The sequence below is a fragment of the Ranitomeya variabilis genome, chromosome 2, assembly GCF_051348905.1.
Source record: "Ranitomeya variabilis isolate aRanVar5 chromosome 2, aRanVar5.hap1, whole genome shotgun sequence".
NCBI classification, from domain to species: domain Eukaryota; kingdom Metazoa; phylum Chordata; class Amphibia; order Anura; family Dendrobatidae; genus Ranitomeya; species Ranitomeya variabilis.
Genome location: NC_135233.1, coordinates 492,445,202 through 492,459,457, shown reverse-complemented (window position 1 = coordinate 492,459,457; position 14,256 = coordinate 492,445,202). Strand labels below are relative to the sequence as shown.

The 14,256-nt window shown below is 40.6% G+C and overlaps 1 protein-coding gene across 9 annotated transcripts in view; it reads left to right on the top strand.

Moving 5' to 3' along the window:
- RAB3IL1 (RAB3A interacting protein like 1) overlaps nt 1-14,256 on the top strand; it is a 147,664-nt gene that overhangs the window by 95,398 nt on the left and 38,010 nt on the right. For 2 of the 9 annotated variants that reach the window (XM_077287957.1, XM_077287959.1), the window contains exons 3-9: nt 4,480-4,575; nt 5,460-5,537; nt 5,635-5,844; nt 8,200-8,322; nt 9,928-10,056; nt 10,721-10,833; nt 11,088-11,111. In XM_077287957.1, the coding sequence (XP_077144072.1) occupies nt 4,480-4,575; nt 5,460-5,537; nt 5,635-5,844; nt 8,200-8,322; nt 9,928-10,056; nt 10,721-10,833; nt 11,088-11,111 (773 nt within the window). The remainder of the gene's footprint in view (nt 1-4,479; nt 4,576-5,459; nt 5,538-5,634; nt 5,845-8,199; nt 8,323-9,927; nt 10,057-10,720; nt 10,834-11,087; nt 11,112-14,256) is intronic. The other 7 variants (XM_077287958.1, XM_077287960.1, XM_077287962.1 and 4 more) reach the window with 5 other exon arrangements.

Sequence of the window (14,256 nt, the reverse complement as noted above, 5' to 3'; positions counted from 1 at the left end):
CTAAAGCGAACATTCACCTGTGATGAGGATGTTTAATTCATAGTATGTCAATCTATCTAGCGGATTTAGGCCGGGATCAGACAAGTGTATAGAAGATCATCCAGAAAACGCTGCTGATTTTCACCTGTATTGTCATCTGTGGGTCCATATCTTACGTCTGTGTGATTTATACATAAGCAATTTTCTAGGTTAATCATAGAAAAGTAATCTTAAAAATCGGATGCTAAACGGATGACCAATATGGGATCCAATTTTTTGCACACCCATAGACTTGAATGGGAGAGTCTCATCGGATATAAGAAAAAAAAATAGTGCATGCTAGGGCATTTTTTTTCATACGAACACCCGATTCATGCGAAAAAAACTGTCATCTGAACGGCCCTATTGAAATTCATTGTAAAGTGCTGCGGAATATGTTGGTGCGATATAAATAAAATTATTATTATTATTATTATTAATTACATTGATCAGTGTGCTTTCGCTTTTTACTTGGACAGCACAAGTCTGTATAATACACTGAATGATCCCTGACAATTGCTGATTCCAAGCTCCCCCATTATACAGGGTGAACTCTGCACCTGAAAATCTGCATTTAACACATGGGAATTTTGATGCAGATTTTGGTGTGCATTCGCAGCAGATCAGTAGCAAGATCTGCATTGGTAAATTTGTAAGTGTGACCATCCCCTAACTGTAGTTGATCAGATGTATAACCGTGTTAGTGAAATTGGAGTCCTGTACAGGGTGTGGCCTTATAACAGGGCTGTGTATGTGCAGATAACTCCAAGACTCCTTTATCCAAGCTTGAAACATTTGTACATTTTTGAGAAACTACAATCATATGACAGCGCCCTAAACAGAATAGTTCTTAAAGGCGTTTATGGGGTTAAAAACCATGGTTGCTTTGTAATAGAAACAGTGCCTACCCTTTCCACAGGATGTGGGTGATGTTGCCGCTCAGCTCCATTGAAATGAACTGGGTCGAGCTGCGATACTACACACAACATGGAAAAAGTGTGGTGCTGTTTTGTTTTAAGGCTGCAACGTTTTCTTATCCTGCACAATGCTTGTAATGTGTACCCCATTTATCAGAGTATACAGAATGTATGTAGACTGGATCTCAGCCAGTACAGATTTTGAGCTTTGCTGTATGGGGTTTTGAGCTTTGCTGTATGGGGCATTGAGACTTGCTATATGGGGCTTTTAGACTTGATGTATGGGGCATTGAGCCTTGCTGTATGGGGCTTTGAGCTTTGTTGTATGGGGCTTTGAGTTTTACTATATGGGGCATTAAGACCTGCTATATGGGGCGTTGAACCTTGCTGTATGGAGCTTTGCTGTATGGGACTTTGAGCCTTGATGTATGGGCTTTGAGCTTTGCTGTATGGGGCTTTAAGCTTTTTTGTATGGGGCTTTAAGCTTTTTTGTATGGGGCTTTGAGCCTTGTTGTATGGGCTTTGAGCTTTGATGTATGGAGCTTTGCTGTATGGGGCTTTGAGCCTTGCTGTATAGGGCTTTGAGCCTTGCTGTATGGGACTTTAAGCTTTGTTGTATGGGACTTTAAGCTTTGTTGTATGGGACTTTAAGCTTTGTTGTATGGGGCTTTGAGCCTTGCTGTATGGGGCTTTTAGTTTTGCTTTATGGGACTTTGAGCTTTGCTGTATGGGGCTTTGAGCCTTGCTGTATGGGGCTTTGAGCCTTGCTGTGTGAGGCTTTGAGCCTTGCTGTATGGGGCTTTGAGCTTTGTTGTATGGGACTTTGAGCCTTGCTGTATGGGGCTTTGAGCTGTGTTGTATGGGGCTTTGAGCCTTGTTGTATGTGCTTTGAGCTTTGCTGTATGGGGCTTTGAGCTTTGCTGTATGGAGCTTTGCTGTATGGGGCTTTGAGCCTTGCTGTATGGGGCTTTGAGCCTTGCTGTATAGGGCATTGAGCCTTGCTGTATGGGGTTTTGAGCCTTGCTGTATGAGGCTTTGAGCCTCGCTGTATGGGGCTTTGAGCTGTGTTGTATGGGGCTTTGAGCCTTGTTGTATGTGCTTTGAGCTTTGCTGTATGGGGCTTTGAGCTTTGCTGTATGGAGCTTTGCTGTATGGGGCTTTGAGCCTTGCTGTATGGGGCTTTGAGCCTTGCTGTATAGGGCATTGAGCCTTGCTGTATGGGGTTTTGAGCCTTGCTGTATGAGGCTTTGAGCCTCGCTGTATGGGACTTTGAGCCTTGCTGTATGGGGCTTTTAGTTTTGCTTTATGGGACTTTGAGCTTTGCTGTATGGGGCTTTGAGCCTTGCTGTGTGGGGCTTTGAGCCTTGCTGTATGGGGCTTTGAGCTTTGTTGTATGGGACTTTGAGCCTTGCTGTATGGGGCTTTGAGCTTTGTTGTATGGGGCATTGAGCTTTGTTGTATGGGGCTTTGAGCTTTGCTGTATGGGGCTTTGAGCTTTGCTGTATGGGGCTTTGAGCTTTGTTGTATGGGACTTTGAGCCTTGCTGTATGGGGCTTTGAGCTTTGTTGTATGGGGCATTAAGCTTTGTTGTATGGGGCTTTGAGCTTTGCTGTATGGGGCTTTGAGCTTTGCTGTATGGGGCTTTGAGCTTTGCTGTATGGGCTTTGAGCTTTGCTGTATGAGGCTTTGAGCTTTGCTATATGGGGCTTTGAGCTTTGCTGTATGGGCTATGAGCTTTGCTGTATGAGGCTTTGAGCTTTGCTATATGGGGCTTTGAGCCTCGCTTTATGGCTTGTACTCGAATCAATAGGTTAGGCTTATATACAGTATACAATTCTATACAGAAAATGTGAGTTCAGTGCAGTATTCTGCAGCTGTAAGCACATATACAGCATATACATGTACTTCAGCAGCAGTACGAGCATCGGTGATTGGATAGTGATGACTTTTCACCCAATGTCCACCCATGCAGTAAACTACTGGTTTTAATGTGCTAACAGAATTAGAGTAAGTCATCAGAATAAAACATCAGAATAAAAACAACCTTACTACTCATACTTTGCACATATCATTAGGGGTCAAATATCTGTTTGTTTCATATGTTGCTATGAATCACCCATTTCTCTTGTTTTTACTCTAATTCAACTCCTTTAAGTCCAGAATCACTAAGGCTAGGTTCAGATTGCGTTTGGGCAATCCGTTTAGCGCTAAGCGCTAGCGGATTGCGCTAACGCAATGTCTTTTTAGGGGTCGCGTTAAACGTCCCCGCTAGCGCAGATCCCCGATCTGCCAGAGCGGGGAACAGACCTCGGGCGCGCCGCGGACGCTGCAAGCAGCGTCCGAGGCGCGCCACAAAAGGACAGCACATCACTAGCGCGTGCAGAAAAAGGCACTCGCTAGCAATACGCTTTAACATTGCTGGCAATGGGAGCACTAACGGACGCGTTGCACGGCGTTAATTTCACTTAAGCGCTCACACAAAAACAAAATGAGAACCTAGCCTTAGGGTTTGTTCACACACAGAGTTCTTTCTTTGTTTTCCCATCCATTTTTGTAGCCTATTACAGTAGCTGCAAAACAAATAAGATTTTGAATATATCCTTCTCTTTGTTAGTTTTTTCTTGTGTTTTTTTCAGTTGCAATGTTTTTTTTTTTTAAACTGAAGAATGTCAATTCCTTCAGCATTTTTGCTGCTTTTTTTACCCATTTAATTGAATGTATAAAAAAGCATATACTTAGCCAGTAAAGGCTAAGTATACAGCTGTGAGCTGATATTAATAGCCTGGGAAGCTTCATAGTTATTACCCCCTTCTCAGGCTATAAACATCGGCCCCCAGCCATCGGCTTTCCCTCTGCTGGTTACGAAAATTACACGGGAACCCACACCATTTTTTTCAGATAAATAATTAAATACATGTACAGTATGCTACACACGCACTGTACTAATTGTATATCTACCTATTCTATGTGTATATACTGTATGTAACCTATCTATTCTTTCATGTCGGGTCCCTCTGTGATATTACTGTATGCGGCAGATTAATTTCTGGCTTTTCAAAGGAGATCGGTGTGTAAAAATTGGACAGCACTCGCACTCGCAAGTCTATAAGTCAGTGAAAAAAATCAGCCCTCACTCGGATGACATAGAAGTGCGGTCCGATTTTCACAGACTGAGAAGGTTGAGAACAATTTTTTTCTCTCCACATCCGAAAAAAATCTATGCCAATTTAATCAACTCTGATCAGAATGACTGGAGCATTATTTTCTGATGGGGAAAAATTGGTCGTGTGTAAATTGTAAATGGAGACAACGAAGGAAAAAGGGGGTCTTGAAGCAGGCTGTTCTCGATAGAATTATTTCACCAAGGACTTCTTGCAAAGCTTTATTTTTATTTTTAAGAAAAGTGGGTTTGTGTATAGCAGACATTGTTTTCAAAAAGGTAAAAGAAGTTTAATAAATATGTAAAACGGATGATGATGATGTCAAAAGAGCAGAGTCCACCTCTACCTTCCAGCTTTTTGAGGCTTGTATATCCTTTCTTCAGGAGCTAAAGCTGAGAGATGAGGAATGTGAGAGATTGTCAAAAGTTCGAGAGCAGCTGGAACAGGAGCTGGAGGAGCTGACGGCTAGTCTATTTGAGGTACGGCTGGATAATTTACGAATCCTTCACACAGGTTCATTCCTCCACCAACGAGTAATTCAAAATATCATTTTAGTGTATGAAGCATCACAAATGTTACTGTATTCTTTGTAGGTGGAACGTCTGTGACAATATTTTATTTGTGTTAGGAAGGTTTGTGGCTGCATCTTGGGCAAAATGGGGCTGCTCCGTGTGCAAAGTCACATAGAAGTCGTCCACTTTCATTGCTGTAAACCTGGCCCAATAATTGGCCAAAGCTGTAAATATTCCCTTCCTGTGTTCCTGGAAAACAACTTAAACTTTACCATCATCCTTCATCACATTCCACCCATGACTTGCACACGTCCTTCTTGACATGTGGATCTCACATTTTCCAAAAATTTGAAAAACAGCAAAATCCATTTCTCATATCTTTCTTAACCTCATTTGCAACTGATGTTGTAAACTGATAATTTAATTTAGTTCTTTATTCATTTCGCTGTCAGGACAATTTTCAAACTTTTAATTAAGAAAAATCACGGCACTCCTGGATAGGTGCTCAAGTAGGGTCCAAATTTTAAGACAATTTTCAGACTTTTGACATGAAAATAAAGTCTAGGTTTCAATACAAAAAAATTTAATGTAATTTAAACATCCCCATATAGTGTTTTTTTGAAAGTTTGTGAGCCCTATAGAATTTTCCATATTTCTTCATAAATAAAATCAGAGGCATACAAAGCTACAGTAAAGGTCCGAACCAATAAAATGGAAGACAAATTGTAAATCTGTACAAAACTGAGCTGTATTAAGGGACCTGTCTAACTAATGTATCTACTATTTTTGGCCCAATTCTTTATATATATTTTTTTGTCAAAGAATGTCACTTCCAGTTCTTCTTTTTGCAGGAGGCTCACAAAATGGTGCGTGATGCTAATATCAAACAGGCTGCATCTGAGAAACAGCTACGGGAGGCCCATGGGAAGGTAACTACTGATGGGCCAGTTACCCATATGTTACTCACACCATACCTTTTATACCTCTTCTTTTTTCCTCTTTTTTATATTTGATTTGTCTTGTCAGATTGACATGCTGCAGGCTGAAGTCACGGCTTTGAAGACTCTTGTCATCACCTCCACTCCATCTTCTCCAAACCGTGATCTACATCCTCAACTACAAAGTCCATCAAAAAATGCACTACGCCAGGGTCATGCTCGGAATAAGAGTACAGGTTGTGCAGCTGCCATGCCACTTCCTCCTTCCAACCAGCCGATCAACACAGAGGCCAAAGAGGTGAGACAAAATAAATCTAGTGAGTCCGTGACTTGGTGCTTTCATATATAGAGTTTCCAATTCTAGTGATATCTGTTGTTTGCAAATGGACAAAATCATTGTTTTCACCAGCAAGGGTGATGGTAGATGCTGAAGATACCTGGGGTACCATGGGGCACATTTGAATGTGGTAGTCACAGCAGGGGCCATGCTACCGGTGCCAGGTACTAGCCATGCCACTAGTATAGACTATCAGGGTCATTGTGGGACACATCATTATGTATGCACCAGTGGGGTTACTATAGTGGTATGGAAGTTGCTGTTGCAACTAGGCTCTGTTGTTATCCCCCCCTTGCTACATAAGAGGACAGTGGTATTAAATATGGTGAGAAATAAGAAGAATGTTCTCACTGTAGAGTATAGCAAAAAGAAAAGAAGAGCTCCATATTGTAAATCCATGTGAAAGGATCACTAAGTTGGCAAAATGTCTCATCTGGAAGACTTGTGCATGGACATGCACAATACTGCGCAAAGCATAGAAGAGATTTGGATAGGCTTGCTACTCCACTAGCCAAACTTGGAGATTCCGGGATCTGAACTGGAGAGATGAAGGAGTAGAAAGGTGCGGTTTGGGTACAGTTGGTATGCTGGACTTGGTTTTGGTGCAGCTTCGATATCCAGACGATCGTGAACCAAGGTGGTGAAAAAATACTTTACTGGACAATGCATTTTGGAGCTGGTTTACCTCTTTTACGTACCTGGAGAAGGAGGTAAACCAACTAGAAAATGCGTTGTCCAGTAAAGTTTTTTTTCACTATCCTGGTTCACATTCCTCTGGATATCAGGTGCGTTCACATTGCGTTTAGGCACCTGTTAAGTGCTCCCGAAGGGTCCTTAGACTATAACGGTGGTTACAAAGCAGATGTGTGCTCTGCATCATTTTCGGGTGTATACGCCTACTGGAGGTAGACACCCAGACACAGTCTACTACTCACTGTAGGGTGGGACCTGCAGATTATTGTGTGCACAGGAAGTCAATTATCTCCAGTCTCTTCCAATTCTTCTAACTCTTTTCTTTCTCTCCATTGACTCTTCTTTGTGTCAAGTTATTCATTATGTTTTTTCCCAGCTTCATTAATACCAGTTCTATACATTGTGTCATATCAACTCCTTCTCCAGCATCCACTACCTACTCATCTATGCTTGTTCTTCAGCAAACATTACTGTAGCTTTCCATTGGTGTCGCACTAAGCCTCAAGTCTTTTTCATGGTCACCTTTAATGTGTGAATGATATTGGTGGCACTTTTTAAACTTTTGGTTTAGTGCAACTTTAATTTGTTCATTTTCTTTATCCATAAACCTTTATTTTTGTATTCATCTTCAATAACATTGTTACAGCAGCTAATTGGAAGGGGATGGTGCATGTTATAAAATATCCTGCCAAATAACCAATGCGGACATAAAGGGCTTACAGCAACCAAGCGGATCCTTGCTTCAATATTCCTAAATGATGAGTGAAGTGATGGGTTGCTTTAGGAAACTGTTTTTTTCTTAGTCTGATCAGTTTCTATATACAAGGTTTCAATGTCTTTACTTTAAAACATTGGATCAGATAGATGGTTGGCGGCCCAATTTTGAAGAGTGCATGAGCACAGGATGGAGTATTTTCTTAGCAACCAACCAAAAACAATTCTATAATGATCGCCAGCTGGAGAAGACTTATAGAAGATTACTGCTGATTGTGCCAGTTATATTTTTTTGATCCACATAATTATACTTTAATCCAGTAATTAAAGGTTCTAATATAGGGTGTTCATATACACTGTATGGATCTGGTCTGTGTGCCCTGGTGCTGAAACAAAAGTTCTTTAATCTTCTTATGGAATAATTTGGGCCATCTAGTGACCTGAATGATGATTTAGATATAGCAATTTTAAATGTACTGGTTGTGACTTTCCCCCCTGCAGAAGGATTATTTCAGATGAATAAATGCCATTGTTCTGGCTACAAGAACCCCCAGAAGTCATTTTCTACTGCTGGGGTTGTTTTTGGGTAAACCCGTTGCAGGAAAAATTACAAGTTGCCATTGAAGTGAATGTCGATCCACGTAACGCATGACAAGGCTGAGTCCTACAGTCTTACTAGATGGCTCTTTGCTTGGGATAATAGACGCGGCATACTGACAATGGCTGTCTCAGTAAAGGGACAGATTTAGAATTTTCCAAATATTCAAGTTAGAATTTAATTTAAATTTTTTCACTTTTTTCCACCATGTTTCTCCATCTTCATCTTTGAGAATTTCTTCAGTTGTATCTGTGTTGTTGTGTGGCTCACCTGTCTTCTATCTTCTTCCTTTCCTTCCTCTTATCTCTCAGTTATCTGCAGTACCATCTCTTCTTTCATTGCTTCTTTGTATTGTCCCGGGGAAGGTTGTCCATTTAACCTACGAGCCGGGATGGCCTCTCTCCGATGACTCCTCTTCCACTTCCTCTCGCCAGGTACTGTCCCTTGTGTGTTAAGTCACTGTCTATGAAGACCAGTAGTGAAACTTACACCTTAGGACCCCAATATTCTAACATTTAATTCTATAGAGTACACAGGAAATATAGAGGCACAAGAATCTGATAACGTTTTTCTAGATCACTCCACTGGAGTATTTAGACTACTTGTATTGTTGACTTGTTTCTCAAGAAAGATACTTGTGAATTTAATTGCTATTTTTATTGGTATTTTATTTATGGAACTTTAATAAAAAATATCACAATATGGGAAAAAAATCAAATATCAGAATTCAAACACATCTGAATCTCAACCCTTTTTTTTTTTTTTTAGCCAGGGCTACGTGCCTTGCTGAGCTTCTAAACCAGCCTTTATCTGTCCCCTACCCCACCCAGGGAAGTGGGGAGTTGTAGTATATAAGAATACACAAACCAGACTAACAAAGGAAGACATACATGGATAAATGAAATTACCAACCATACAAATATGCACTCACAAACAACAGAGTGGAATGCCGTGGAGTTAAGGAAGGATAAACCAAATAGAAGAGGATGAGGAAGTGCACACACAGACAAACACCATGCAACAGTATTCTGAAAAACTCTCCAAACTCCACCTCCAGCAACCAACACCTACAACTCCAGAACCAGGCAGTATGAAACTAACACTGGCAATCCGTGATTGCCAGAGGCCAGTATATATAGCAGAGGGGAGTGGCCAACACTGAACAGCTGAGACCATCACAGCAGGAAAGCTCTAGGAGCTCTAAACTGAACATAATTAACCACTGCACTGCTCTCAGAAACCTGCACTTAACAAGTTTAACAAGATGGAGAAGTGCTTCTAATCAGTGCAGGAGTATGTGAAATAAGACATCATGGTCTTCTGGCCCCTCTCTTTCAGGAGTAAACTCATGAAAATAACTATCTGAATAAATCTGATTACATCTGGACAATTTTTACACTTTAATACAATTTATGATCCCTAATGGTTTCTTTGTGAATATCAATGCTGCTTTTTGGTCATTTGCAATTATTAAAAAGCCCCCTTTTCACTGAGAAATATATGAATCAATTACCTTTAAGATTAAGGGTTCACACCGAGAAATTAGTATCAGATAATTTTCTTTTATTAGTTTAAACTTATATTATATCATATTAAAGGGAATCTGTTGGCAGCTTTTTCCTATATAACCTGAGAGCAGCATAATGTAGGTCAAGAAAGCCTGATTCCAGGAATATTTCACTTACTGGACTGTTTGGTATAGTTGTGATAGAATCCTTGCTTGTCTCATGTAGAACTAATAATTTTTGGACTGTGTATATCTCCGCCCACACCTCTGACTGGCAGCTTCATGTGTAAATTGTGAGCAAGCTCCCAATCAGTGGTGGGGGCGGGGTTACACACATTAGCCTGACTGCCTGGCACGTGAGCTGTAGTCCTGTAGTGTTAATATCCTTCTGATAAAATAAAGGAAACCATAGATATACCTATGGTTAAAGGAAATAAAGTTGGCTGCTTTAAACAAGTTCTATGTTGGTACGCTACAAAAACAGTAATCAGTTCATTGTAATTCACATTGATCATTTGTGCTGCTGCTTCAGGTGGACACCATACTATACTCAGAATTTATGGAGTGGAAGGAGAACCCAACACTTGACAAATCCTGTCTCTTTCTGTCCCGTATCTACCAAGAAGATATTAACCCATGCTTGGACTTTGCAAAAAAAGAGGTGAATGCAGATTTTGAAACCAAATTCCATTCTATGACCCACCCATTGCAAGGAAGACAAAAAGACTGGTCTTGCCAGTACATTTTCTTCCCGATTGTTTTTTTTAAAATAATATATACCATCGTACTATTCTTCTACATTGTAGGAGCTGTCAGCCTGATAACGTTTGGCTGATAGTTATGTGTATGGCAGGCTTAAGATAATCGAGACTCATCTCGTGCTGCGCCAGCCTTCTGGAATGCTTTACCTCAGACAATCCGACTAATAGCTCTGTGCCCCCAATAGCACTTGGTAACTGTAGTGAGCCAGATTGTGGCTGATGACCAGGTCATGCAGCTTTATATCATAGCCCCTACTTATTATAATGATGGCTGGATCATACAAGACAGCACGTTCTACCTGTTGTGTCCCCCATTTCCTTATAGATTGTAAGCTAGCGAGCAGCACGACTCACTCCTCCTGTAACTGGTGACCTATGTGATACTTAGTATTCTCCGCACATGTCACTGCTTAATTGTAAAGTGCTGCAGAATATGTTGACGCTAAAGCATCAATCTATATTGCTTGGAAGATATCACTTCGATATAGGTGATAAATATACTATATATATATATATATATATATATATATATATATTTCATTACTTATTTTTGACATTTCACAGCTGTCGGAGCAGGTTCTCATTGCTGTAGAAGATAACACTTTATCGGTAGAGCCTGTGACACAGCCAACTCTACCCGTTGTGAAAGCATCAGCCGTAGAACGTGGAGGTCCAAGGTAAATACACAGAAAAATCTAAATAATGCTGAAAAGAAAAATACAATACTCTGCATGGAGGGGTAATTTACCATGTGACGCTTATAATACCCGTGTCTTATGTGGCAGAGAGGCTTTTGGAGGCCTTTTCGGGTCCTCGGTGCTACCTCTACATCTCCTACAGTTATGTCTTTGGCGCTAGATCATGTTGGGGCCAATCGTGTAGTCTGCCGCTGACCGCTGCCATATTTTTGTCTTTCTGTTTTCCCTTTCAGTGGAAGTCGGGTGGAGGTTTTAATGTAAGTTCAGAAAGGAAACTTGTATTAATCCACTGATGAGCTGTGATAATAAGTGAATGGCTTTTTTGATTGTTTCTACTCCAGTAACTAAAGAACTAATAAGGTGCATCACTAACTTGTATGTTTCTGCATATTCTATCACAGATAACCTGCATGCTCCTGGCATTAGACCAATGCTCATTTGATTAACCAGTTTTGTTTTGTTACATTTGGGGGAACTACTCGTTGGAGGACCCAATGTATTGGCCATTTTTCTTTTCCGATAACACAGATCTATTTGCTCCAGGGTAAAGTCATCTAAAGATGCTCTCCCCATAGAGAACACAATCCTTGGCCAAGCACAGCTTTCACGTCTGGAGATCTAGCCGTCAGCCCAGTGCTTGTATCGCAGTTGTGTGGCCAGGGGAACTGCTAGATTGCTGGTTAATACCACCACTGGTGCAAAGACTAAAATCCAATTATTATTAATTATTGTTCATGGAGAAAGTATCACTGTAAATGTAATAGTTAATGCTATCAATATGGTTTATTTCATGTCAAAAGAGCTTCCCATGTGTTCCCTCATTACTGACATTAAATGTGATGCGTTTAGGATCAGGAATAATTATCTGATGTGAAACCATATCCCAAAAATGGCTCAACTGATCCATCAGATCTCCATTGGTATGAAACAATCATGTTGTTGTGATAAACAAATTATTTACAGACCTTTAAATAGGTCAAAATTTTGTGCTGATTAATTGTTTAAAGCCTTCACCACCCGTTACAAATCGGTGCGGTGTGTACAGAGTGGGCTCAGGGGCCGCAGCACCAGAAGCGAGCTTCCATAGTGCTGCTATTAACCATTTAGATGCCACTGTCAATCACTGACAGTGGCATTTAAATGTCACTTTAATGGCAATTACAGGGAGCACTGTGGTATTGCTGTACATAGTATAAGCGATCAAATCATTTTGCAGGTTCAAGTCCCCTAAGGGGAACTAAAAAGTAAAGTAAAAAAAAATAAAAAAAATAAATAAATATATACAGTGGCTTGTGAAAGTTATCACCCCCTTGGCATTTTTCGTGTTTTACTACCTCACAAGCTGGAATTTCACTGTTTTTTTAGGGTTTGCACCAGTTCATGTAAAGAACATGCCTACAACTATGAACATTTGGTTTTCTTTTTATTGTGAAGCAAACAAACAAGAGAAAATAACTGAAAATTTCAGTGTGCATAACTATTCACGCCCCTAAAGTCAGTACTTTGTAGAGTCTCCTTTTTCGGCAATTACAGCTGCAAGTCTCTGTGAGCTTTCCACATCTGGCCACTGGGATTTTTGCCCATTCCTCCCATTCCAAGACAAAACTGCTCCAGCTTCTTCAGGTTCGATGGTTTCCTCTGGTGAACAGCAATCTTCAAGTCTGACCACAGGTTCTCCATTGGATTAAGGTCTGAGCTTTGACTAGGCCACTCCACAGCATTTACACGTTTCCCCTTAAACCACTCAAGTGTTGTCTTAGCAGTATGCTTTGAAGGTGGACCTCTGTCCTATTCTCAAATCACTGACAGACTGACACAGGTTTCGCTCAAGGAAAACAATATTGGACAAACAATCAGTAAATTCATTTTTCAGTACCATCTTTATTCCTTATGACACCAAATTATACACTTCTTTTCCTGACATCACCCCTGCATTACTACAAAATACCATAGGTAAATTGCCTCTTCAGAGAGAAAGAGAAATTGAACTCTATAGCGCTACCTGTTGGAAGCAGCGATCCTACAAGGCACTATCAACCGGTTAACGAGCCTTGCAATATGTCTTAGGATAGAAGCCAAATCAGAATCTCAGTTTGCAGACACAGTGTTTCAGAGAATTGCCCCTCGTCAGTGCAAAGTATGAGAACTGATTTGGCTAGGTGAGAGGCTCTGGACTGAGGTTTAAGGGGTAATGTTTCTCCTTGCTGAGAGTGACATAGCGGCTCTGGTATGGCAAGGTACAGAGGCTTATTAACCGTGCAATGTTTTCACAGGCTGCACCAATTCAATGGAATGCACTACCCAAAACAATTTGATTAATTCCCAATATACACAGTATTAAGCGTGGCCTAAAATCACATTTTTTTTAGACTGGCCTATCGCCCCACCTCACTTATCTAACTATTCCCTTTTTGCACATACAAAATTTTCTTCAAAACCAGAACCCTTGTAGCATTTGTTCACGCACCTTCCAATCACTTAGTAGCCCTCTGTGTCTGTACTGTACACATACTGACTGGTGACCACTTCATGTAGAGTTAGCGCTTTGTTCATATTCTTTTTGGGATATTATGGTTGTATCATACAATAGAAGCACATTTTATCATTTACCGTCAGACCATATTCCCCAAGCTTGATGCTGCCACCATGTGTTACTTTGAGGATGGTGTTCTTGCGGTGATGAGCTGTGTTGGTTTGGATCCAGACATAGCATTTACTTTGGTAGTCAAAAAGTTCAATTTTGATCTTATCTGACCACAACACCCTCCTCCATAGATTTGGGGAATATCTTTTCAATGTAAGTAATTAGGCTTTTTTCTGCCCTCTCCTACCTCAAGGCCACCTCTATGGAGTGTACGGCTTATTGTGGTCGCACAGACAGATGCTCCAGTCTCTGCTTGTGAACTCTGCAGCTCTTTCAGCGTTACCTTTGGTCTCTGTGCTGCCTCTCTGATTAATGCCCTCCTTGCCTGGGCTGAGAGTTTTTGTTGGAGGTGGCATGTTTGTTGTGGTACCATGTTCTTTCCATTTGATGATAATGGATATGATGTTGCTTGTCCTTCTCAACCACTTTGTTCCTGACTTGTTTGGAGATCTCCTTGGTCTTCATGGGGGTGCCTCTTACTTAATGATGTTGCAGTCTTCGTGGCCTTTGAGAAAAGGTGTGTATATACTGACAGACCATGTGACACTTACAGTGGCATGTAAAAGTTTGGGTAACCTTGGTCAAAATGACTGTTATTGTGAACAGTTAAGCAAGTTGAATATGAAATTCTATCTAAAATGGCTAAAGTTAAAGATGACACATGTTGTACTTTAGTGTATATATATATATATATATATATATATATATATATACACTAGATGGTGGCCTGATTCTAACGCATCGGGTATTCTAGAATA